This window comes from Squalius cephalus (genome assembly GCF_949319135.1).
Source record: "Squalius cephalus genome assembly, chromosome: 18".
NCBI lineage: Eukaryota > Metazoa > Chordata > Actinopteri > Cypriniformes > Leuciscidae > Squalius > Squalius cephalus.
Window position 1 is genome coordinate 17,448,053 of NC_137139.1, and position 24,774 is coordinate 17,472,826.

General features: G+C 37.4%; 2 protein-coding genes across 3 annotated transcripts; both read left to right on the forward strand.

Moving 5' to 3' along the window:
- The first annotated feature begins 148 nt into the window (after positions 1 to 148).
- On the forward strand, positions 149 to 8,900 carry gid8b (GID complex subunit 8 homolog b). Its single transcript, XM_079849483.1, has 5 exons — positions 149 to 228; positions 854 to 982; positions 1,086 to 1,282; positions 1,698 to 1,895; positions 8,095 to 8,900. Exons 2-5 carry the CDS (start codon positions 862 to 864, stop codon positions 8,266 to 8,268), a joined length of 690 nt encoding a protein of 229 aa, XP_079705609.1. The 5' UTR covers positions 149 to 228; positions 854 to 861; the 3' UTR covers positions 8,269 to 8,900.
- A 1,060-nt stretch (positions 8,901 to 9,960) lies between these two features.
- slc17a9b (solute carrier family 17 member 9b) lies at positions 9,961 to 22,070 on the forward strand. Of its 2 annotated transcripts, XM_079849487.1 has the most exons (13): positions 9,961 to 10,629; positions 11,657 to 11,854; positions 13,369 to 13,508; positions 15,202 to 15,301; positions 15,378 to 15,508; positions 15,990 to 16,086; positions 17,606 to 17,702; positions 17,986 to 18,073; positions 18,366 to 18,400; positions 18,817 to 18,932; positions 19,125 to 19,180; positions 20,816 to 20,845; positions 20,974 to 22,070. In XM_079849487.1, the coding sequence occupies exons 1-13, from the start codon at positions 10,499 to 10,501 to the stop codon at positions 21,150 to 21,152; spliced, it is 1,398 nt and encodes a 465-aa protein (XP_079705613.1). In that variant the 5' UTR covers positions 9,961 to 10,498; the 3' UTR covers positions 21,153 to 22,070. The 2 variants fall into 2 exon arrangements, with proteins under 2 accessions (XP_079705613.1, XP_079705612.1); XM_079849486.1 differs by lacking the exon at positions 18,366 to 18,400 and having other exon boundaries at positions 10,399 to 10,629.
- Positions 22,071 to 24,774: the final 2,704 nt, after the last annotated feature.

Below are 24,774 nucleotides of genomic sequence, written 5' to 3' on the forward strand. Positions count from 1 at the left end.
AAAATGAAGAATCAACAGTTACAACGAACGCAATATTTTAATTATTTTGACAATACATTAATTTATAAAAATGTAAGCAGTCCGCTACGTTGATGTTATAAAGTTGACGTTTGATCGCCAGCCAATCCAAACGAGGTATCGTTGTAATCTCGTTTTTTCTTGAACATCGCGAGAGCTCAGTACGGCCTTTCTCCCCGAGCTGCTGGTGAGGAAAGTGTACACATTCAGGTAAAATGCAACATTTTTGCATAATCGACTTGTTACTCCAAATGTCGCCAACGAGTCGTACTGTGTAAATGCTTGGAGAATATTTGTGTTTATTAACGTTCATATGTGGTTGTTGTTACGTAAAGTATTGAATCTGTTGTTGTCTTCTATCCAGCGGCACAGGCTTCAATGTTATGATACAGGCCTTTATAATTAGAGCTTCCGGTCATCATAAGCGCAAATGTCATCTTGCTTGATTTCAGTAACATTATTGATTTATATATATATTCTCATTGTATATTCACTGATTCTTTGGCGTTTTCTTTAGATTATTGTTTCGTTGCCCTAGTCTTTCTCGAACTAAAAGCTTTATAAAGTAAACATAATAGTATGCGTTTATATCAAGAGTGTCATTTGCAGACTATACACTAACAAATATGTATTTTAAATGACCTTAATTAAACTCATTTATTTAACTTAGATGAAGATTATAACTGTGAGATTATAACAACCCATACATAAAAAAGTGTCTAGCTTTCAAGCTGCCACTTTTCCCATAACTGAAACTATAATTTAAAATTGTATGTATTTATTATTATTATCTTATTATTATACATCATGTTTGTGTATTTTTTTGTCTGTGCAGAACACTTCATGATGAGTTATGCTGAAAAGCCAGACGACATAACACGAGATGAGTGGATGGAAAAGCTCAATAATGTTCACATTCAGCGGGCAGACATGAATCGACTCATTATGAATTATTTGGTGACAGGTAAGCGGTCAACTGAACACTTGTATTTATTCACCATACATTACAGCTTTAATACAAGTGTCTGTAGATCTTTTTCATAATTTGCTTGTTTTTACTTACATAGAGGGTTTTAAAGAGGCAGCTGAGAAGTTCAGGATGGAATCAGGCATTGAACCAAGTGTTGATCTGGACTCTCTGGATGAAAGGATAAAAATTAGGGAGATGGTCTTGAAGGGACAAATTCAAGAGGCCATTGCACTGATCAACAGTCTGCATCCTGAGCTGCTGGACACTAACCGCTACCTGTACTTTCATCTTCAGGTAAAGCAGATCAATTATTCATTTGACGATTCTAATTGTGTGGACCATTTGTTTAACACACATTTGCAGACACTGTTTCAGTTGATTGCATCTGAGAAAATCTCAATGTAAAAATGCATCTGACTAAAAATAATATTTCAATTTCGAAAAGTAAATCTGTTACTTTATCATTCAGAACCTAACAAAACATCAAACCAACTTAAAGGTGTGGCTTAAGAGTCCAAAATACTATTTGGGGCCACTATAAGTTGTTCACTTTTGGACTTTTATTTTGTAAACTGGCTGTTAACCTATTAATATATATGTATATAACGCTTGCAAAAGGTTTTGCACTGTTTCATAGTGAATCATAGATTTGTAGTTTTTAGAAAGACTGTCTGATTCCAAACTTACAACTAGTGCTTCCTTCCTGTAGCAACAACACCTGATTGAGTTGATTCGCCTGCGGGAAACTGAGGCTGCATTGGAGTTTGCACAGACACAGCTGGCTGAACAGGGAGAGGAAAGCCGAGAGTGCCTGACAGAGATGGAGCGCACCCTTGCACTCCTGGCTTTTGATAACCCAGAAGAGTCACCCTTCGGAGACCTGCTTAACATGATGCAGAGACAGAAGGTAACATATTGTTTTACATAAAACATCCGTCATTTTTTAAAATATTATTTATTTATTTATTGAACCTGAAACCAGTACAATTGATGATATGCTGTCTGTCTCTTTATAAACGTTGTTATTTTAATATATTATTAAAGGGATAGTTCACTCAAAAAAGCTTACTATCCCTCTATAGACAGCCATGCAACTAAAATCTTTACGCTTCAAAAAGTTCATAAAGAGATCGTAAAACTAATCCATATGAATTGAGTTTACTCCAAATTTTCCGAAGAGACTCGATCACTTTAAATAATGAACAGGTTTAATTTAGGCTTTTATTCACTTTGATCTGCAAACATAAACAGAAGCTCTACCGAACCTGCTTGACAAGCGAGAACAAACCTCATTGGTTCTTGCTGAAGCTCAAACGTGCTGCGTAACACGAGAATGAACCCCATTGGTTCTTGCTGAAGCTCAAACGTGCTGCGTAACATGATATTGAACCTCATTGGTTCTTGCTGAAGCTCAAACGTGCTGTGTAACACGAGAATGAACCTCATTGGTTCTTGTTGAAGCTCAAACGTGCTGCGTAACATGAGATTGAACCTCATTGGTTCTTGCAGAAGCTCAAATGTGCTGTGTAACATGAGAATGAACCTCATTGGTTCTTGCAGAAGCTCAAATGTGCTGCGTAACATGATATTGAACCTCATTGGTTCTTGCAGAAGCTCAAACGTGCTGCGTAACATGAGATTGAACCTCATTGGTTCTTGCAGAAACTCAAATGTGCTGCGTAACATGAGATTGAACCTCATTGGTTCTTGCTGAAGCTCAAACGTGCTGTGTAACATGATATTGAACCTCATTGGTTCTTGCTGAAGCTCAAACGTGCTGTGTAACACGAGAATGAACCTCATTGGTTCTTGCTGAAGCTCAAACGTGCTGCGTAACACGAGAATGAACCTCATTGGTTCTTGCTGAAGCTCAAACGTGCTGCGTAACACGAGAATGAACCTCATTGGTTCTTGCTGAAGCTCAAACGTGCTGCGTAACACGAGAATGAACCTCATTGGTTCTTGCTGAAGCTCAAACGTGCTGCGTAACACGAGAATGAACCTCATTGGTTCTTGCTGAAGCTCAAACGTGCTGCGTAACACGAGAATGAACCTCATTGGTTCTTGCTGAAGCTCAAACGTGCTGCGTAACATGAGAATGAACCTCATTGGTTCTTGCTGAAGCTCAAACGTGCTGTGTAACATGAGAATGAACCTCATTGGTTCTTGCAGAAGCTCAAACGTGCTGTGTAACATGAGATTGAACCTCATTGGTTCTTGCAGAAGCTCAAATGTGCTGTGTAACATGAGAATGAACCTCATTGGTTCTTGCTGAAGCTCAAACGTGCTGTGTAACATGAGAATGAACCTCATTGGTTCTTGCTGAAGCTCAAACGTGCTGTGTAACATGAGAATGAACCTCATTGGTTCTTGCTGAAGCTCAAACGTGCTGTGTAACATGAGAATGAACCTCATTGGTTCTTGCTGAAGCTCAAACGTGCTGTGTAACATGAGATTGAACCTCATTGGTTCTTGCAGAAGCTCAAATGTGCTGTGTAACATGAGAATGAACCTCATTGGTTCTTGCTGAAGCTCAAACGTGCTGTGTAACATGAGAATGAACCTCATTGGTTCTTGCTGAAGCTCAAACGTGCTGTGTAACATGAGATTGAACCTCATTGGTTCTTGCAGAAGCTCAAACGTGCTGTGTAACACGAGAATGAACCTCATTGGTTCTTGCTGAAGCTCAAACGTGCTGTGTAACATGAGAATGAACCTCATTGGTTCTTGCAGAAGCTCAAACGTGCTGTGTAACATGAGATTGAACCTCATTGGTTCTTGCAGAAGCTCAAATGTGCTGTGTAACATGAGAATGAACCTCATTGGTTCTTGCAGAAGCTCAAACGTGCTGTGTAACACGAGAATGAACCTCATTGGTTCTTGCTGAAGCTCAAACGTGCTGCGTAACATGAGAATGAACCTCATTGGTTCTTGCAGAAGCTCAAACGTGCTGTGTAACATGAGAATGAACCTCATTGGTTCTTGCAGAAGCTCAAACGTGCTGCGTAACATGAGAATGAACCTCATTGGTTCTTGCTGAAGCTCAAACGTGCTGTGTAACACGAGAATGAACCTCATTGGTTCTTGCTGAAGCTCAAACGTGCTGCGTAACACGAGAATGAACCTCATTGGTTCTTGCTGAAGCTCAAACGTGCTGTGTAACATGAGAATGAACCTCATTGGTTCTTGCTGAAGCTCAAACGTGCTGCGTAACACGAGAATGAACCTCATTGGTTCTTGCTGAAGCTCAAACGTGCTGTGTAACACGAGAATGAACCTCATTGGTTCTTGCTGAAGCTCAAACGTGCTGCGTAACACGAGAATGAACCTCATTGGTTCTTGCTGAAGCTCAAACGTGCTGTGTAACATGAGAATGAACCTCATTGGTTCTTGCTGAAGCTCAAACGTGCTGTGTAACATGAGAATGAACCTCATTGGTTCTTGCAGAAGCTCAAACGTGCTGTGTAACATGAGAATGAACCTCATTGGTTCTTGCAGAAGCTCAAACGTGCTGTGTAACATGAGAATGAACCTCATTGGTTCTTGCAGAAGCTCAAACGTGCTGCGTAACATGAGAATGAACCTCATTGGTTCTTGCAGAAGCTCAAATGTGCTGTGTAACACGAGAATGAACCTCATTGGTTCTTGCTGAAGCTCAAACGTGCTGCGTAACACGAGAATGAACCTCATTGGTTCTTGCAGAAGCTCAAACGTGCTGCGTAACATGATATTGAACCTCATTGGTTCTTGTAGAAGCTCAAACGTGCTGCGTAACATGAGAATGAACCTCATTGGTTATTGCTGAAGCTCAAACGTGCTGCGTAACACGAGAATGAACCTCATTGGTTCTTGGTGAAGCTCAAACGTGCTGCATAACATGAGAATGAACCTCATTGGTTCTTGCTGAAGCTCAAACGTGCTGCGTAACACGAGAATGAACCTCATTGGTTCTTGCAGAAGCTCAAACGTGCTGTGTAACATGAGAATGAACCTCATTGGTTCTTGCAGAAGCTCAAACGTGCTGTGTAACATGAGAATGAACCTCATTGGTTCTTGCAGAAGCTCAAACGTGCTGCGTAACATGAGAATGAACCTCATTGGTTCTTGCAGAAGCTCAAATGTGCTGTGTAACACGAGAATGAACCTCATTGGTTCTTGCTGAAGCTCAAACGTGCTGCGTAACACGAGAATGAACCTCATTGGTTCTTGCAGAAGCTCAAACGTGCTGCGTAACATGAGAATGAACCTCATTGGTTCTTGCAGAAGCTCAAACGTGCTGTGTAACATGAGAATGAACCTCATTGGTTCTTGCAGAAGCTCAAACGTGCTGTGTAACATGAGAATGAACCTCATTGGTTCTTGCAGAAGCTCAAACGTGCTGCGTAACATGATATTGAACCTCATTGGTTCTTGCAGAAGCTCAAACGTGCTGTGTAACATGAGAATGAACCTCATTGGTTCTTGTAGAAGCTCAAACGTGCTGCGTAACATGAGAATGAACCTCATTGGTTCTTGCAGAAGCTCAAACGTGCTGTGTAACATGAGAATGAACCTCATTGGTTCTTGCAGAAGCTCAAACGTGCTGTGTAACATGAGAATGAACCTCATTGGTTCTTGCAGAAGCTCAAACGTGCTGCGTAACATGATATTGAACCTCATTGGTTCTTGCAGAAGCTCAAACGTGCTGTGTAACATGAGAATGAACCTCATTGGTTCTTGTAGAAGCTCAAACGTGCTGCGTAACATGAGAATGAACCTCATTGGTTATTGCTGAAGCTCAAACGTGCTGCATAACATGAGAATGAACCTCACTGGTTCTTGCAGAAGCTCAAACGTGCTGCGTAACACGAGAATGAACCTCATTGGTTCTTGTTGAAGCTCAAACGTGCTGCGTAACATGAGATTGAACCTCATTGGTTCTTGCTGAAGCTCAAACGTGCTGTGTAACATGAGAATGAACCTCATTGGTTCTTGCAGAAGCTCAAACGTGCTGTGTAACACGAGAATGAACCTCATTGGTTCTTGGTGAAGCTCAAACGTGCTGCATAACATGAGAATGAACCTCACTGGTTCTTGCAGAAGCTCAAACGTGCTGCGTAAGACAAGAATGAACCTCATTGGTTCTTGCAGAAGCTCAAACGTGCTGTGTAACATGAGAATGAACCTCATTGGTTCTTGGTGAAGCTCAAACGTGCTGTGTAACATGAGATTGAACCTCATTGGTTCTTGCAGAAGCTCAAACGTGCTGCGTTACACGAGAATGAACCTCACTTCAAGTGAACATGCTTGAGCTTCCGTTTACCACAGCTGATGTGTGAGTTGGTGAATATTTATATGTGAAATTCAAATTCAATCTGTTCATCATAAAAAGCGATCGTGTCTCTACAGAAAATTTGGACTAAACCGCTCGATTTATATGTGGATTCGTTTTACGATCTCTTTATGAACTTTTTGAAGCGTCAGAGTGGTAGTGGCATAGCTGTCTATGGAGGGACAGAAAGCTCTCAGATTTCATCAGAAAGATCTTCATTTGTGTTCCGAAAATTAATGAAAGTTTGGGTTTGGAACGACATGAGAGTGAGGGTTTTATTTTTTGGTGAACTATCCCTTTAAGTATGGTATAAAATAAACATCTACCAACCAGTTGTGGATACCTTTTACACATTGGCAGATAAAGGTAGTTTATATATTTGAATTGAAAAATAAAAATGTCTGATAAGAAATCTGAGTGGCTAGTTAAAAAGTGCATTCATCAGCTGTACTACCATTTAAAACCATTACAAAAAATAAATAAAAAATCTCTTTGAAAAATCTTTTGAAAGTCTTATGCTCAACAAGGCTGTATTTGTTTGATCAATGTATTAAACCAATGATATTGTAACACATTATTACAATTTAAATGAACTATTTTCTATTTCAGTATAATTTAAAATATAATTTATTCCTGCACTGGCTTAATATTTTTGTGGAATCCGTGATGCATTTTTGCAGGAGTCTTTGATGAATAAAAAGTTCAAAAGAAAACATTTATTTGAAATATATATATTTTGTTAACAATGTAAAAGTCTTTGTTGTCATATTTGATTAATTATATTCCTGTTAGATAACATTTCTTGCTGGTATTAATTTATATGTATAAAAACATTTTTTAAATCTTACTGCCCCCACACTTTTGAAAGGTGGTGTACTTTGGCCAGTAGGCAAAAAGGTAAATTATGTCAATATGAAATTTATCCTATGTACTTAATGTACATTCCCAGTTTTACTGTAAATTATACATCAGCGCTTATTATTTAAAAAAAAAAAATATATATAGTTTGTCTTTTGTAATCTGTATCAAAATGTAATAACTCTGAAATGACTTTCCGTTTCTGCAGATGTCACTTGATACGATATTTGTAGATTGTAATGAAAGGCATCATTTATTTAAAGGGGCTATATGTAGAATTCAGAAAACCTTGTTATTAGCGACACCGGTGGCCGGTATGTGAACTGCAGCCAGCAACTTATTGCTCAAGCACACGTAACATACGTGATTAAATGCCCGATATACTCACAGCAGAGTTCTTTTTCATTCACTGTTTAGATGTATATGTAAATATGTGCTGCATGCTTTCCTCTCAATACACAGAACAAAAATTACAGTGGTGAGAAAACAGCAATTAAGAAGCATCTGATCATAGTGCTATGGATATGTTTGCACCAGGTCTGCATTTCACCCGCATTATGTTGACAGATGAGGTCATTAAAATTACACTGTTATGGTAGTTTGATTATAAAGTATATTTGAGATTATGTGAGACTATAGTTTGACTTAATCCCTTTTCTTTCCATGACACATTAACATTACAGTACAGAATGGCCCTTTCTGCATTATCCTAAACGCATTAATTTCATGTCATAGAACGGAAGAGAGGATCTCGGGAGCTCACGTAAATAATACATTCATTTGATTTTAAGAGTCCTTCACATAAAAGTCAGTCTATAGGCTTTCGTTACAAGCTGTTCAAACAATCGCAATAAAAAAGCGATTAATGCATGAAAATGTTTACATATAGCCCCTTTTAATCTGCCAGTGATTGACAGCATGTGGTCCTCTATAACAGGTGTGGAGCGAGGTAAACCAGGCAGTGCTGGACTACGAAAACAGGGAGTCGACACCGAAACTTGCCAAACTCCTCAAACTGCTGCTGTGGGCTCAGAACGAGTTGGACCAGAAGAAAGTCAAGTACCCCAAAATGACAGATCTTAGCAAAGGCACCATCGAGGACCCCAAGTGAAAACGAACCGGCATCTCTATGCTTGCGTTCTGCGGGGAACAAAAACGGACGCTTTCCCTCTCTTTAACTATTTATACTCAGTGACTGACACTCAAACATCCTTTTATCAACCTTTTGTTTCGTTTACTCGTCGCTTGTCAGAGACTTTGCATTAAATGGGCTGTGGAAATGAGATTAAGATTTAAGGATGACTTCTAGCCAAAATGGAAACACTTTTTATCGCAGATGGATTTCTGTGATTTTTGTTACCACAATGTTTGACTTGCTGAGCTGAATTGATAGCATTTTAGCCATTTTGTTTTTGCAGAGGATTATTATCTTTCTATTTTGTCAGCGAAAGTCTACAAATACAGTTGAGGACTGAACCACACTATTTAGATTTTCCTTCTGTTTGACTGTGTCCTCTGACGTGAGGTACCTAAGGCACAATAGTGGTGTCATCAAGGACAGTGAATTGATTGTACCAATACGATGAACGAGTTATGTGTGCTTTCACAACTTTTATTTGCAGTGCACGGGTATACATTTTGTATGCGTGTAAAAGGGCCCTGTCAAAGAAAATCTGCCCTTTTGAGTACTAATGTTATTGCATTATAATGTTATAAAGTCATGTGACATTGTTTTCTACTGTACATTGTCATAGTATTCCTGCTTACATTGACATTCAATTGTGATTTATAGATATTGCAGAGATCAATTTGTAAGCTTCTGAAATCAGATGCTTTACATAGGTATTAAATATTCTTTTTTTAATCCCCAAACTCTATTTGAATATCAAAATTGCTGCTGTTGTTGAATGTTATGGCCAAATACTTATGCTGTGATGCCTAATTAAAGGTTGCAGAAGGCTATTTTTATAACAAATTAATATGTGGTGAATGAAAGCCACCCACATGGGCTGTCTCATGTCATGACTGATTATGATAATTGCTTGCTGTTGGCTGGTAAAGACGCAACCTCAGAAACTACACTTCAAATGAGTCAGAAGAACAAGAATCTACTATGACAACTTGGATTCTGACTTGTAAAAGTTGATTTTTTTAGCAATGTAATCTTGTGCACGTAATGGACACGATTATTACCCTAGGGCCTACAATTATTTCTTTATATATAATACAGCGATATCCGATTAATGAAAAAAAATTATTTTGAGTCGAATCTTTTTAATGAATCAGATGAACCGGTTCACAAAGCGAGTCCAAAGGAGTCGTTAACTTAATCGGACTGATTCGGTTCTCAGCTGTAACTGGACTGAACATAATCATCTCTATCAGACGATGTCTGATTCATTATAAAGCGATGCATAATAGATTTAACCAAATATTTTACTGATAGGCTGAAAAGTAAGTTACTTTATTAATCGTAGAAATGTTACAAAAATAAAGCATATGACTTGATTAATAACGTTTTATCAACATTTATATGGAACAGAGTTAGTTTAATAAACAGAAGTCTGTAAAAGAAGAGTGAAAACTTTTTTCAGTCAGGAGATGTTAACGAGAGTTGTTTCGTGTAAAAGCTAATTATGTTAAAAACTTTGAATGAGCTGAACTATGACTGCAACAAACCAAACTGGGATGCTTGAATTTACATTACGCACCCTAAAAACAGCATTAAACCTTATTTGAACATAATACATACAGGAATGAGTCGTTTACAGGATATTTTGAGAGTCGTTTGGTTAAACAAAATGTTTAAAAGAATCGATTCGCGCACATGAGTCGGACCTGGTGTATCTGTAATACCAATCAGTCGTGTTACGTCTACTAAACCTGTCCGCTTGCATTTTGCATGAAAGAAATCCGTCTTCGTAAGGTTTTCAGTTTCACGCTCAGGTTTGTTGCCTAGGACAGATGCGAAATGATGACTGAATGTGGAAGGGGCTGAGTCACGTTACTTCCTGGTTTGGGGCGCCAGTGGTTGGAGGAACTGCGTGGCTGAAAAAAGAAACTGACACGTGGATCATCATCAATACTTCAGGAATCAGGAACAAGCTGAAATTCGTCTCGCTGCGTTATAGCAGCTGTGAAAGACGAAAGTCCGCTGGTTTCTGCTGGTCGCTGGAGCGCATTGGTTGCGGCAGGGATGTTATAAGGAGATGCTTCCGCGAAGAAACTGGGATAGAAACATATTGTTTTCATTGCTTTGCTCTTTTGCCTATCACGCTCGCAAAGACTGACCCGAGAGGACATCAGAGCAGATAGTCACAAACGAATATATTTGTCGTTGAATGGCAATTTTACAAAAACATGGAAAGAACTCTTGTCCAGATTTGCCCAGTATTAAGGAGAATCCCGCAGAAAATATCGGACAAGCTGGATCACAGAAGAAGTGGGCAGAGTCAAGTCAGACCTGGACAAGGTGAGACCACCACCACCTCACCAAACTTTCCTCTAAAATAATGCTTATTAGTCTGATGCAAACAATTAATTAATATAAGTGCATTACTATGATAATAAAGTATAGTAGCCTAAATAAAGTATGAATACATTGTATAGCAAAAGTATATTAATGGTATGTATATCCACTTTATTCTAAGGCACACCAATTACCATTTCAAATTTAAATTTATCTCAGCAACAAATTATGAGTAGTTAAAAGTATTATTTTAATGTCAGTTTTTCAAACATTTCACACGTTTCATATGCATTTTAAACAAGCATTAGTAATAAATTGCATTTAATTTTAATAAAAATACAGCTTTTCATTTTTAATTTATGTTAGCTCAGGTCAATTAAATAATATTATCTTATGCAACTTTTCATTTTAATTATGTATTAGTAAATTTTGAAATAAATGCTTTAGACTAGGGCTGTCAAATCGATTAATCACATCTAACAGAATGTTTTCTTTACATAATATGTGTGTGTGTGTATGTATATGTATATATATATATATATATATATATATATATATATATATTAGTGTGTGTGTGCGCGTGTGTGTGTATATATATATACAAACTTTTATGTTAGATGTGATTAATCGCGATTAATCGATTTGACAGCACGGCTTTAGACGTATTCATTCATGCATTGTTAATTCATGTTAACTAATAGTTAACCAATGTTAACAAATGTAAACTTATTGTAAAGTGTTAACATACTAATAATAATAATAATTATTATTATTATTATTATTATTAATTAAGTGCTTAGTCACAGTTCTGTTCTAAATCAGAGGATTAAAATAAACTTTGTTAAACTTGGTATTTAGGTCATCTTTTGAGTAAAAAGGTTGATGAACTAAGGCTCATCTGTGCATCATAGTGCATCTGAAGCAAATCAACCAAGATGGGCACCTGCCAGTTTGTGTGCTTTGGCCTGTAACAACTTTTCACATGAATCTTGTTTGATTTTAAAGATACGGTTTATCTCTCTGTCTTTAGGCCAGTAGCGAGGATATGGACGGTGGTGCTGTTGCTGGGCACATGTTTGCTGTACTGTGCCCGTGTGGCCATGCCTATCTGTGCAGTGAGCATGGCAGAGCGCTTCAGCTGGTCCAAGAGAGAGACGGGCATGGTGTTGGGCAGCTTCTTCTGGGGCTACTGCTTCACTCAGGTCCTTGGAGGCTACGTCAGTGACAGGTCCTCTGACTCCATTGTTTCTGTTGCTGAAACCTGAAAATAAATGTCTTTATTTGTGTACTTTACATAAAGATTTCTTTAAGTTTGTAATATTAAGTAATATTGGATCTTGAGTTCTACAATTTAAAGTGGCCCTTACATTTATAAGTTAATATTTAAAGGGGTGGTATAATGCCCTTTTCACAAGATGTAAAATAATGTCTTTGATGTCCCCAGAGTGTGTATGTGAAGTTTTAGCTCAAAATACCCCACAGATATTTTTATATAACATGTTAATATTGTCACTTTTTGAGGTTGAGCAAAAACGCAACAATTTTCTGTCTGTCCCTTTAAATGCAAATGAGCTGCTGCTCCCAGGACAGGGGGCGGAGCTTCGTGTCCTTTTACCTCACACAGACATGCACTGAAAATTTCAAAAACCTCTAGCCTTTTATGTTCAAACCAGAGTCAGACAATGATGGAGAGACTCAAGAAGATGTGACAACATGTAGACAACATGTAATCATTTCTGAATGGTTAGTTGATGAATTTATACAGCTTAAGTGTAGTTATCTTCTAGTCATTGATTAGCATATTCTGTCATGATAATCTATAAATCACGTTCCCGGGGGCGGGGTTTATGTAAATTCTTGGGTTCATGATGTCACTAACCCGGGAGGCATGTCTTGTAGTTCCTACCAGTCGTTTGTTGTAGTCTTTAAAAAACGATTTCTTTAAAAGCAAATATCTCCCTTTGCTTTGAATTTTGAGCATTGTAACTATGCAGATGTTGTTTATGCTCAAACAGCAACATTACACACTAACTAAAGTTAGAAAAGTGAAATCATAATCAACCACCCCTTTAATAGAATGTAAATATTTGTATCTTTAATTGGGCATAAGTCAGTCACATAAGTTAGCTTCAGCAGTTGAATGAATGAATCACTATCTCGTTATTGAAAGTAACGCAGCATTTAAAGGGCGAGTGCACAGTGAATTCATTGGAAGAAATGACGTGAATGTGATGGCAGTCTCTGGTTTAAGGGTGTGGCTCTATTTTATAATGTCATCCTTTGCCATCTGTTGAAACTGCTTTAAATATTTGTTAAACAGGTTGTGGCTAATATGCAAACAATTCTGAGTGAGGACTCTTTTCCATGCCGTCTGGTTAATCGCACCGGTTTAGTCCAGCGGTAATTTCCATTTCCTGACATTCAAATAATATGATACACTTATAAACTGTGAGCTAAAATGCAGTCATTTTCAAGTCTATTGGCCACCAGAGAGCCACAACCTGCTCAGAAACAGGACTGAACACAATGAAGTATGTGATGCAACTGAAGCTTGCCATGAACCGCTGGTCTGCATTGGTCCCATGCTGCAGATCTAAGGACTGAAACAGCACTGTGACGTTTTTAAAATGTGGAATGGAATGTCTGTTTTGCTGGAGAAATACTCATAAAGATATGTTTGGATTTGATGTCATGTTGATAAATGCGTGTGTATGTGTTTTTGTTGATTTGTTGGGTGTTTAGGGTGGGAGGAGAGAAAGTGATGCTGTTGTCAGCGGCGGCATGGGGAGCAATGACAGCCTTCACTCCGATCTTAGCCCATTTCTGCTCCCAGCCCATCGTCTCCATGACGGTCTCCCGCTTCCTCATGGGCCTTCTGCAGGGTGAGAGAGCGTACCAAACTTCCCATAACTGTGCTTTCATGCTGTGCGGATTGTGTACTTTCGAAGGTTTCTAAGGATATTGAAGTACAATAATAGTTTAAGCTTGGAGGAAGTTGCAAATGCAGCAGAGCTGTGCTGTTATTAGGGGAAACTTTGCTTGCTTAGTAAATCATTGCAAATTGCTAAATGTTCCCTCCTGCAAATTTTGACCTCTTTGTATTAGAAGAGGAGCATAATTGTGCTGTGGTTGGCAAAGCGAGGAATCCAACCACTATCATGCTCTGTTTTTTATTATGCTGTATGTCATTGTTCTGCTGTTGTGTTCTCTTGAATCTAGTGAAAGGGGCCTGAAAAACAGTCACTGGACTGCTATAAAATATGCCACTTTGATTCCTTTATCAGCATAGAGGGAGCTGCAGTTTGGCTTTTTGTTATAAAAATGTTTAAGTTTGCTCAAATTTATTAATGGCATCATCTTTTCCATGCTTCTGTTACGAATCACGATGTGATCTCGTAATTACGACATGGCGTGAATGCAGCAAAACAGCTTTGCATTATTATTCAGAATTATGAGATGGGTACAAAACATAATGGGTCTCATTCATGAAACATTCGTAAATATACGAGTAAATATGTGAGTGATTTGCGCGTAAAGATACCTTCCCGAAAACTCTTCTCCTGATTCACAAATATTTCGTAAACGTCAGATGTGTCAGTGAAATGTGTGTGTGTGTGTGTGTTAATGAATTCCAATCAGTCGTAAATGGGACGCGCGTGCACGCTCATTCTCAATTACCATAAATCCCACCCATTAAATCCGACTGACAACTATATATCGGCATCATATGACACCAAACGAAGGATTTCAACATGTCTTCTCAAAAGCGAATGAAAAAGAGAAATTTCTCAGATGCAGAAATTGAAGTTTTATTATCAGAAGTTCATTTTATTTTCAAGCGTACATAGTGGCGTATCAGGTCCTAAAAAAAAGGAAGCTTGGCAGCATATTACAGATGCAGTTAATGGAGTTTCATCTGTTAATCGAACAGTCCCAGAAGTGAAAAGAAAATGGTTCGACATGAAGCTTGACTGCAACACTTGTGACTTGCGGACTTGTGTTCCGTTTGCAGATGCTATTACTGGCTCTCATAATAAAAGTAAAAAGAAAAACTGTAATTACTATATATAATATTTTTTCAAAATGCTGTGTAAATATGTACCCGATTAAGGTGAATTCAAATGCAGCCTTATTAATGAGCAAAACGTTCGGATGTTAAACGCACTATTTACGCGTGGCTGCAGCAGGTGTAGATTTCTTTCGTACCAACTAACATTTCGAAAATACAAACATTTTAATGAATCCGAAAATTTACGCCAGAACCACTTTACACACGATTTACACACAAATTCGTTCTGCTCGTTTTTCATGAATGAGACCCAATATTACGATACAATACTACTTGCACATTCCAACACAGAATCTACAATACAGGATAAAATACACAGTGAATATTTTTAAAGTGTGTGGATGGCCAGTATAACATGTATCAGTAAATTTATTAGTACCACAGTGTGTAATAGTTTGTTTTTAGTAAAGGGTGGGCATATTTGTTGGTTTGTTGTTAGTCATAAACTATAATACTTACACTTATGGCTATCCAAAAATGAGTGTGTTTGTTTTCTTGGTGCTCAGGTGTTCACTACCCGTCTCTGGCCAGTCTGTGCTCTCAGAAGGTGGTGGAGAGTGAGAGGGGTTTCCTCATGAGCACAGTGGGAAGCGGCTCATACCTGGGGTTAGTGTCTGATCGCTGTCTCTGTGGAAATGTGGAAATGTAGCCGATGTCTTTCAGATTGAATGTGTGTGTGTAGGACCCTGGTGATTGGCGGTCTCGGCTCTCTCATGCTGGACTTGTACGGCTGGGAGAGCGTGTTCTACGTCTCTGGGCTTCTGTCTGTGCTGTGGGCGTACTGCATGTGGAAGTATCTGCTCAAAGGAGAGGGTATGTACAGGATACGCGAGCACAAACATACACACATTTATTTTGATTGGGGTCAGTTTGATTTTAATGTTTTTGAAAGAAGTGTATGGTGCATTTATATGATCTAAAGTACAGTAATACTGTGAAATGTTATTGCAATTTCAAACGTCTGTTTTATATTTGATTATAATAATAAATGTAATTTATTCCTTTGATGTAAAATTGTTAGCATCATTACTCCATTCTTCAGTGTCACACGATCCTTTAGAAATCATTCTAATATTGCTGCTCAAAAAACATTACTGTGTAAACTATATATAAGAATTCTTTGATGAATAGAAAGTTCAAAAGAACATCTTTTGTAACATTATTAAATGTCTTTGCTGTCACTCTTGATCAATTTACTGTATCCTTTCTGTATGTAAAGTCGTGCTGTTATTCTTTTCCATAACAGGTGTTAACAACGGTTTGTTTAAAGGCCGATTGTGCTTGTGTTTGTCAGGTCCCATCATCACACTGGAGTCTCTCGGCAGCGCTGGAACCCAGTCCAAAGTGTCTAAGAGAAACTGGCTGCGTCTCTTCAGACAGCCAGCTGTGTGGTGAGATTAGCACCTGAATACTGTGTGTGTGTGTGTGTGTGTGTGTGTGTGTGTGTGTGTGTGTGTGTGTGTGTGTGTGTGTGTGTGTGTGTGTGTGTGTGTGTGCTGAACAAAGGGTCTTTACTGAGCTCCCATAAAGGCCTGATTCACATCCACTCTATGTCTGTCTATATATAGAGCACACAGTAACACAGTACTCTGTCCCGTCAGCCAGAGTGTTTCTGACTGCACACATGACGTGGATGTTTTTTGTGATATTTAAAAAAAATGATATTAATGTATAAGGAAAAGTAGATAGTAATTATAAAAGAATTTGCTGTCACTGCCCAACTGTACTTTACCATGTTGAGTGAGAGTGAGTGCTCTAGTAGTGATTGTTGTTACTGATGTTATTGTTGTAGCAATAGAGGACTGCAGTGTTTTCGTAGGCCAGCCCGGAAGTTTGCATCACCACGGTTCCCTCGACAAAAAAAACAGAGGATTTTTTTCATTGGCTTTTGGATTATTGCAGAAAATAAGCTCTGTGACCTACAAAACTGTATGATTCTTACACGTTTTGAAGCCTAAAAACAGTCGGCAGAAAAAAAGCTGAAGTTAACTTCATCAAGCTAAAGCCAAACGTAACCATCACTAATCTTCTGACAAATAAAAATAAAAAATAAAAATTATTTGAACGTTTGTTAAAATAGTTTGCAAGAGCACAATTATAAACATAATGAGGCTGTGAAAGTGGACTAGTGCGTAGAGGATTTTACTGTTCAGCTATAACTCATGTAGTCCCATTTAACAACTTGTTATAAATCGATTTTTTAAAGCTTTAAAGGGCTTATGTATTTCATGTCCTAGGGTAAAATATGAAAATGTCTGGATCTTGTGTTAACCACAGACCTTTTTTCAGGCATTTAACCAAAAAACACTCAAAAAACCTATTGACTTCAGGACAATGGAACCAGAAGTGCTAAAATGCTCATTTCCGGGTTCTGGCCTATAAAAATATGTCCTCCCTGCAGCACTCGATTAAGACTTACTTAAGTTTTCTTGCATTTTTAAAGGACCCACATTATTTTTTTTAATTAAAATGATTCTTTTTGCATTCATTATATAATTTATATGAATTATTATTCAAATATTATAATGCTCTCAATCAATTTTGAATTCTCTGTAACCTTTGTTAATATTGTGTTATCGTAAACATAGTGGATGCAGTATCACGCAAATAATGATCACTAATGCCTTTGTAGAAGTGCACTATTTGCGGTTAGCCATGATTCATTTATTCCATGAGCAAAAGTCTCCAGATATAAGGGTTTACCAAGGTAAATGTTAGTCTTCGGCTGTTCATGTGATCGCAACTTGGTGGCATGACTGGAGAATCTTGTACATAGTTGTAAACATATTTGCCGAAACCTATTTATCTTTCAAAACCTTTTTTTAATGAGGAAGAAAAATGACTGAGTGCACCTTCGGTGTCTTTTGTCCGCCAGCTGCGTTGGTGTCATTCATTCTGTCTGTTTTTCAGTGCCGTCATTATTACACACTTGTGCACCGCCAGCACCTTCTTCACACTGCTGTCATGGCTGCCAACGTATTTCAAGGACACCTTCCCTGATGCCAAGGTAAACTGAACTGCGTGTGAGAACATGATCTGTGTCAAAGCAAAATAATATCAGTTTGCATACTGAGATTTCTCTCCTTCTATGTGAGACATGAATAACTGGAGATTGTTTATGTTGTTCGTATGATGCTGTTCTGGTTGAACTCCAGCAGGGGGCTCCGCATAACAACAGCACATCTGAGTATGCAGAACTGTATGTCCACATGCGTTGGGCGGACCTATTGTTCATTGCGTGTTCCTGTGTGTGTGTTTGATTGTATGTCTGCATGTGTGTGTTTCTTCAGGGTTGGGTGTTTAACGTGATCCCATGGTTTGTGGCCATCCCCTCTTCCCTGTTTAGTGGATGCCTTTCAGACCATCTAATCAGTCAGGGTACGAAACCACACGTACTACACAAACGCATTTAAAGATATAAGCTCACATTTGTTTCTCGCATCAATGTCTTCTTGATTGACAATAGGAAGGCAATTAAATAGTCCCCGTTCCTTTCTTTAGTGTCAACGGCTCTGTAATCATTGTGTCGTGACTTTGCTCTTTCCTGCCAATGTTACGCATCTGTTCGAGTTTTACGGTGTTGTAAATGTCAAGTCTACTCAACTGTAATTGTCCTATAAAATCTGTTAAATGTTCCTCATACTCTCGCCCCTTTCTTTGACTCTTAAAGGTTTTGATACTGCGTCAGTGAGGAAACTCATGCAGGTACACTTGAAATCCACACTCTCTCATGAGGCTGCATTAACAACAACATATTATTACAATATAAAATAAATGTTGTTTATTTTAATGTATTAATATATTTAGTGATGGCAAAGAATCATTACCACAGACCTCAGTGTCACATGACCCTTCAGAAACAATATGCTGATTTGCTGCTCAAGAAACATTTTTTATTATTATTATCAATAAACAGTTATGCTTCTTAAAATATGAAAATATTTTTTATGAAAAGAAAGTTCAAAAGAACAGCATTTATTTGAAATATAAATCTTTTGTAACATTATAAATGTTTAATTGTCACTTCTGATCAATTTAATATGTCCTTGCTGTATAAAGGTTTAAAAAAAACCTTTGAATTGTAGTGTATATAACAATGTATTGATCTGTGTGTTTTTCAGTTCTTCTCTATGGGCGTGTCCAGTGTGTTCACTCTGTTACTGTGCGGGACCAATACGTTCCCCACAGCTGTGGCTTTCGTGTCTGCTACGATGGGCCTCACCACATTCAGCCACAGGTAATGCCACACACTGCTTACACATGCATTGAAGCAAACAAACAGACAAACAGTAGACCTTGGTAAATGCTAGCAACCGCAAGGTCATGGGTTTGATTCCCGGGTAATGCAAGCACTGATCAAATATATGTAAAAGAATCTGCCAAATGCATGAATGTGAATGTAAACACATCATTATCTCTGTCTTTGTAGTGGGGTTTCAGTGAATGTCCAAGATCTCGCTCCATCCTGTGCTGGGGCTCTGTTTGGTAAGTGTCATTCTCTCTGCTCTAAACAGAACTATGATTGCACACTTAAGGCTTATTCACACCAAGTGAATGAATACTGATGATACACCAAATGATAACTTTAATGATAACCATAATGCTATATGTATTGGCATATACACTGATGGAGAATACCTTTGTAACGCTTCCGTCATGCTCTGTGTTCTGTTCTTCAGTGTACGCTTTAAAGTAGGAAGGATTTTGATTGGCTGTCAATCATCAGCTGAAAAAAAAAAAAAAATTATAAAGTGATTATTGCATGTATTATTTTGGTATCATTAATATATATAGTTTTTAGTTTTATATTCATTTTCATTTCAATTTTAGTCATTTATTTAGTCATTTTTGTTGTCTATATAGTTTTTATTAATGTTTTAGTTACTGACTGCATGCTGTGCATTCCCTGTCAAACATCATTCATCATTATTTTTGTAATTTTGTCAAATATTTTTTCTTGATTACACATCGTTTTTTTATGTTTCTTTTATATTACTTCATAAGTTAACATTGCAATAATTTTTTTAACATTGCAATTAAAATTAATTTTGTTCTGCAGACGAAAAAAAGACGAAACTGCATTCTGTAAAAATTCAGAATAAGAATTTCTCTCATTTTATAATAATATTAAGTATTCTTTTATTTCGATCTGCAGTCTAATAAAAGTGAAACAGAAAAAATTAAATGGTAGCTTATGTAGGCTGTAACTGCACCTGTTTCTGAATATTTAATATTTATATTGTCCAACAAAAAAAAATTTGTAAAAGAAAAAAAAAAAAAATCATATTTAGGCTACACTTTAATTATATCTAATTGAGAACATATGATGAGGAAATAGTGTCCTGATATTTCGTCTGGGTTTTCAATGTTACCAGTCCCGGTAAATAGAAAATTGTGAGCGGTGTACATTTACTGTAGACTGATCAATTGAAAATGAAAATATACTGTACAAAGAACATTTTAAATGACTTCTGTTTCGAAATAAATAAAGCAGTATTTTATTTCGTTCTAACCGGTAACTGTCTTGAGTTTTTGCTCCGAACAAACTCATTTATTTTTAATTCCTGATTTGAAAAAAACTAAATTATTGCTTGATTATAGGTAATAAAAAACAGCACTAGAAATGTTGTAATTAATCAGATTAATCTGGAAAGACGTAATGAAATGTGGCAAAAAGAAAATGAGAGAGTACAAAGATTTTTTTTGTTTTGATTCTCAACATTGCTGTTCCATCAAAATGCATTTATCATTCTTACAATCACCATAAGAATGTCTACCTTCACCATAAATCTAAAATTTCGATACAATTCCCTATTCTTCAACAACATGATTCATTTCTCATTCGAAAAGAACACGGCGGAAATTATTTGAAGGACGTTATGTTTAACGTTTCATAAATGAGTAAGAAAATGTTTTCTAATAGTTTTAGTTAACCATAATCCTGATTCTAGCGATATTGTTCTACGGTGTCATTGTTTTGCACAGATGGCACAGATTTTTTGTAATACAATGAGCAATAGGATCATCTGCTATTTAAACAAAGTACAGTGAATATTATAAGTCTCATTATTTCCTTTGTCTTTTCTGAATCTGTAATATGTTTTTTTTTATTTCTTATAGGGGTGATGAATACCTGTGGAGCTTTTACAGGTAAGAACATGACTTTTACATTTAAAATCTAATGTTAATCTCTTCATATCAAATGATATAACAGGGACACTTGTTTGTTTTTTTGTTAGTATGCTGTATGTGTTAATGCTGTTGTGTGTCCTTGTTAGGGGTCATCATGGTGTATCTCTCAGGGTATCTGATCGAGGCCAGTGGTTCCTGGGCGTCAGTTTTCGGCCTCATCACGGTAGTGAATCTGCTGGGTTTAGCCACGTTCTTAAGCTTTGCAGAAGCTCGCAGAGTGGACATAGATCTAGTGAAGGGCCGTTACCACAACATCCACATCTGAGAGCACAGGGGCCTGGAGCAGAGCAACACCATCAGGATATATGGAGTTTTGTGTATGAGGGGTGGGGAAGGACACAGAGAAATGACTGGCTCTGAGAAGAAGGGGGACGTCCTCAACAGTCACTGGTTTCTTCACTATGGAAACTATTTTGCTCTCTTTGGCTGAAGAGAATATTGGAAAAGCTGTAGGAGGATACTTAATAGATCTGTAATAGATTACAAGGAGCCGCAGGATGAAGAGTGTTACTGAGTATTTTGTTAAGGTCCATGCTTTCATTCATTTCTATTTTATCCTCTAGCACTTGTGCCAGTGTGACCAAAGCAGTTCAGAAACCCGCAGTACGCCGTCCATTTAATTAGATGAAGGCCAATAGCTAGAGTTTGACAGTCTGGGAATTTACAGTGTTTATTAAATTATTAATACCATATTATTTTAAAATACCTCACCTCAGACGTCTGTTTCTTCCACTGGGTATGAGCTGTTGATAGAGATTACTGTTTTTTTTTTTTTTTTTTTGTTACTGCAGAATTAGAGTTTGTCCCAGTTGGAAAAGAAAGTTACTGTCTTGTTAAACGTTAGTTAAACACGTGCTCTTGTGCATCTTTTAGCTGGCTGATTCCTTAAAGCATTTTCTTTGTCTCCGCTGTCTCCTGTTGAGAAGAGTTTCTGATCTTTAAAGGAAGTTTCTGTTTCAGCCTTTGAGACAAACTGCTCGTTTCCTTTTGTCTTTGTCTGATTTAATTATCAGGGACCTTTTCTCATGGGTCATTTGTTTGGACCAAGAAGTTGCACAATGAAATGAATGTATTATGGTGAAAAGCTTTATTATGTAGAGACAAGATCCTGAACGTTATGGGAATGATTTGACCAAAACCTATTTCGAATATGTAGCCTGTAAGTGCATATTTTTAAGTTCAATTCTGAAAGGGTCACAAAATGATATTATCTCATAAATCGTGCTGTAGATCTCCCATTCCCCAGTTGTTACTGCTTTGAGAAGTAATGTAAATGTTACTGTTAGTTACATAAAGAATTTGAAGGAAAACGAGTTCCTAGGAAGGCTTGGCTGGGCTTTAATGGGTCTTATTTCAATGTGCATTAAAACATGCAATACGTTTCTGCTGTTATTGCAGGCCTACTGCTAGGGAAGATCATGGCAGATTTGCAAAGAAACGGTGAAAAAAAAAAAAAACTTGAATTATTGTATAACTCTCTTCTCTGCAAGGGACTCAAAGAAGTTTTATTTTTTTCCAGTACATAAAATCATAGGAAATATGTTCACAAAGATTATTTGTGATTAAAATCTTATTTTATACATAGATTAGATACCACTGTGTATAATATATACAGTAGACAATATCAGAATACATTTATATTTATTGATTTATATTTGATTTAGAGAATAGATTAAAAATGCTTATATGATTATTGTCTATGTCCACCATATATATATTGTATGTTTTCTTTCCTGTCATGTTTTCTTGTTCTGGCTGATGCAGCTTTATAGAAATGCCATATCACGCATATATTATGTTCCATTCCATTTAATTTGATATTTAAACGTGTTATTGTTCTACAATAGCAATAACTGGATAATGATTGTGGGGCTTGTTTCACCATCACAGCTGACAATTACTTGCATTTGAGTTGCGATGAAGAAACTTTGCATATTTATTACGCTTGCGTCACTTTTCTCACTCAAGACTAGGAAATACAATAGATGAGCTGTGAATTAACGCAATGTCATACTGTCCTGAGTTGTGGATGAATGATAGGTTTTGCAGAAAACTGAATTAATCAATATTGCATTCTTTTAGAGACAAATATCACATGAAAAAAGAAATGTAAACCCATGTAAATGCAGTATTCTGTATTTGTAAGCATATTTTGCTGAAATATAAAACTATATTTTATCAAGGGAAATAAGTTTTGTGTATTCATTTTACTCTCAACGGTGATCCAAGACGTATTAAAGTTGTGTTTGGGACCACACCACCAGGAGGCAGCAGAGTCCAGAAAATAGCGTAGTGTAGCGGCCCTGCCTTGCTTACAGGTTTACAGTCAGCTAACTGTCTGGCACAAACATTTAAATGCTGAAAAAGAGGCCTTTATGCGTGCAACTGAAAGTGCGAGGGCGGGCATATGTGTGCATTTAGCTGAAGTGTCATGGCTAACACCTCCTGACTGTTTGTAGCATCATTACACCTCAAATTCCAGTCAAACTTCGCCAACTGCGTCCAACCAACTTCCACACAGGCTCTTTAGTAGTATACTTCAGTTCCGATAATCTAACACACTTTCGTGGAGCTCAACGCTCTGAGTAGCCTAAATATATGCCTGTAAGTAGTCTGTACTAGAAATGCTAGCGCGTTAATTAATCGTATAGAGCCTGAGCCATACAACTAGTTGTTCACACTGTTGTCGTAATTCCAGAGCTGTATCAGCATGGATGGACATGCAGGTCTTCCTCTGCTTCTGTCGCTAGATATATGGGGTGGCACCATATGGCAGGTCGCTGCGTGCCATGCTGGTGAGTTGGCAATGTGTACGTGTGCCAGGCATCCGTCACCCCTCTCACGGGACTCTCTCGGGTTACCATAGAGACAGATGGCGATGGCGGTGGGAAGGGGGGGTGAGATCAGGGGCCTGGGGCAAAGTGGGCGACACTGTGTCACACCTGAAGATGAGAGGTGCTTCATGTAGGCTACTGAAAGAGGTTCAAGAGACCAGATATATGTTGGGCTCGTTTTGTTTGGTAATAGTTTATCTAAAATATCTGATTGTTTTCAGTACAAAATATTGCGTTCGTGTGATTCAGTAATGCAGATAGCCTGATTGTTTATTATCTGAAAGGATATTTAGTTACTGTCACACCTATGTTCACTTGGCCTTTACTGATTTTGATATTTGTAAAATGTGTGAAAGGCTAAAGATTATTGTTGATTTAACTTTAAAAAGTAAGTTCATTGAAATTAAAAAATTTAGTTAATTCAATGGAGATTGGTATAATAAATAGAAACTCAAAAGATTGTTTTCTGAACCACATTAGTTGATTTGATAAAAGATTTTAAAAGTTGTGATAACAATTCATGAAAATAATGTTTTACAGTGAGAGGAGAATAACATCCCCAGGCTCTCAGAGTCTGATCCGGTTTATGTCCAGACCGTTCGAGTGACAGGTGACAATATCCAGATCTGTGCTGATGTGCGAATGCAATGTCTGTGTGTGTACATGTAGACAACAGTAATACTCCTGGCATTTTAGATGCAGTTTTATTGTGTTACCTGGTCCCAAGCTGGGACGATGTTTTTAAATGTAAAAATCTACAGTAAAAAATGATCAATTAATTTTTTTTTTTAAATAGAATAATTGAAACAAAGCATGATTGAAATAAATTTTATTAGGCCTATTTGTCTTAAATTGATTTTCGGTAGCCTATGTTTGTTACATAAATGATGTCATTTAATTGTGCCATCATTTCCACAATGACTAAAAATGATTGACTAAGAAAATGTTTTCACAAGCTTGTTTACCAAGAAAACAACAGTTTCAGTGAAGAACTTGAGATGTAATCGGATGTATGAAAAAATAAAGCAAAATCAAGGTAAATATATGGAAGAT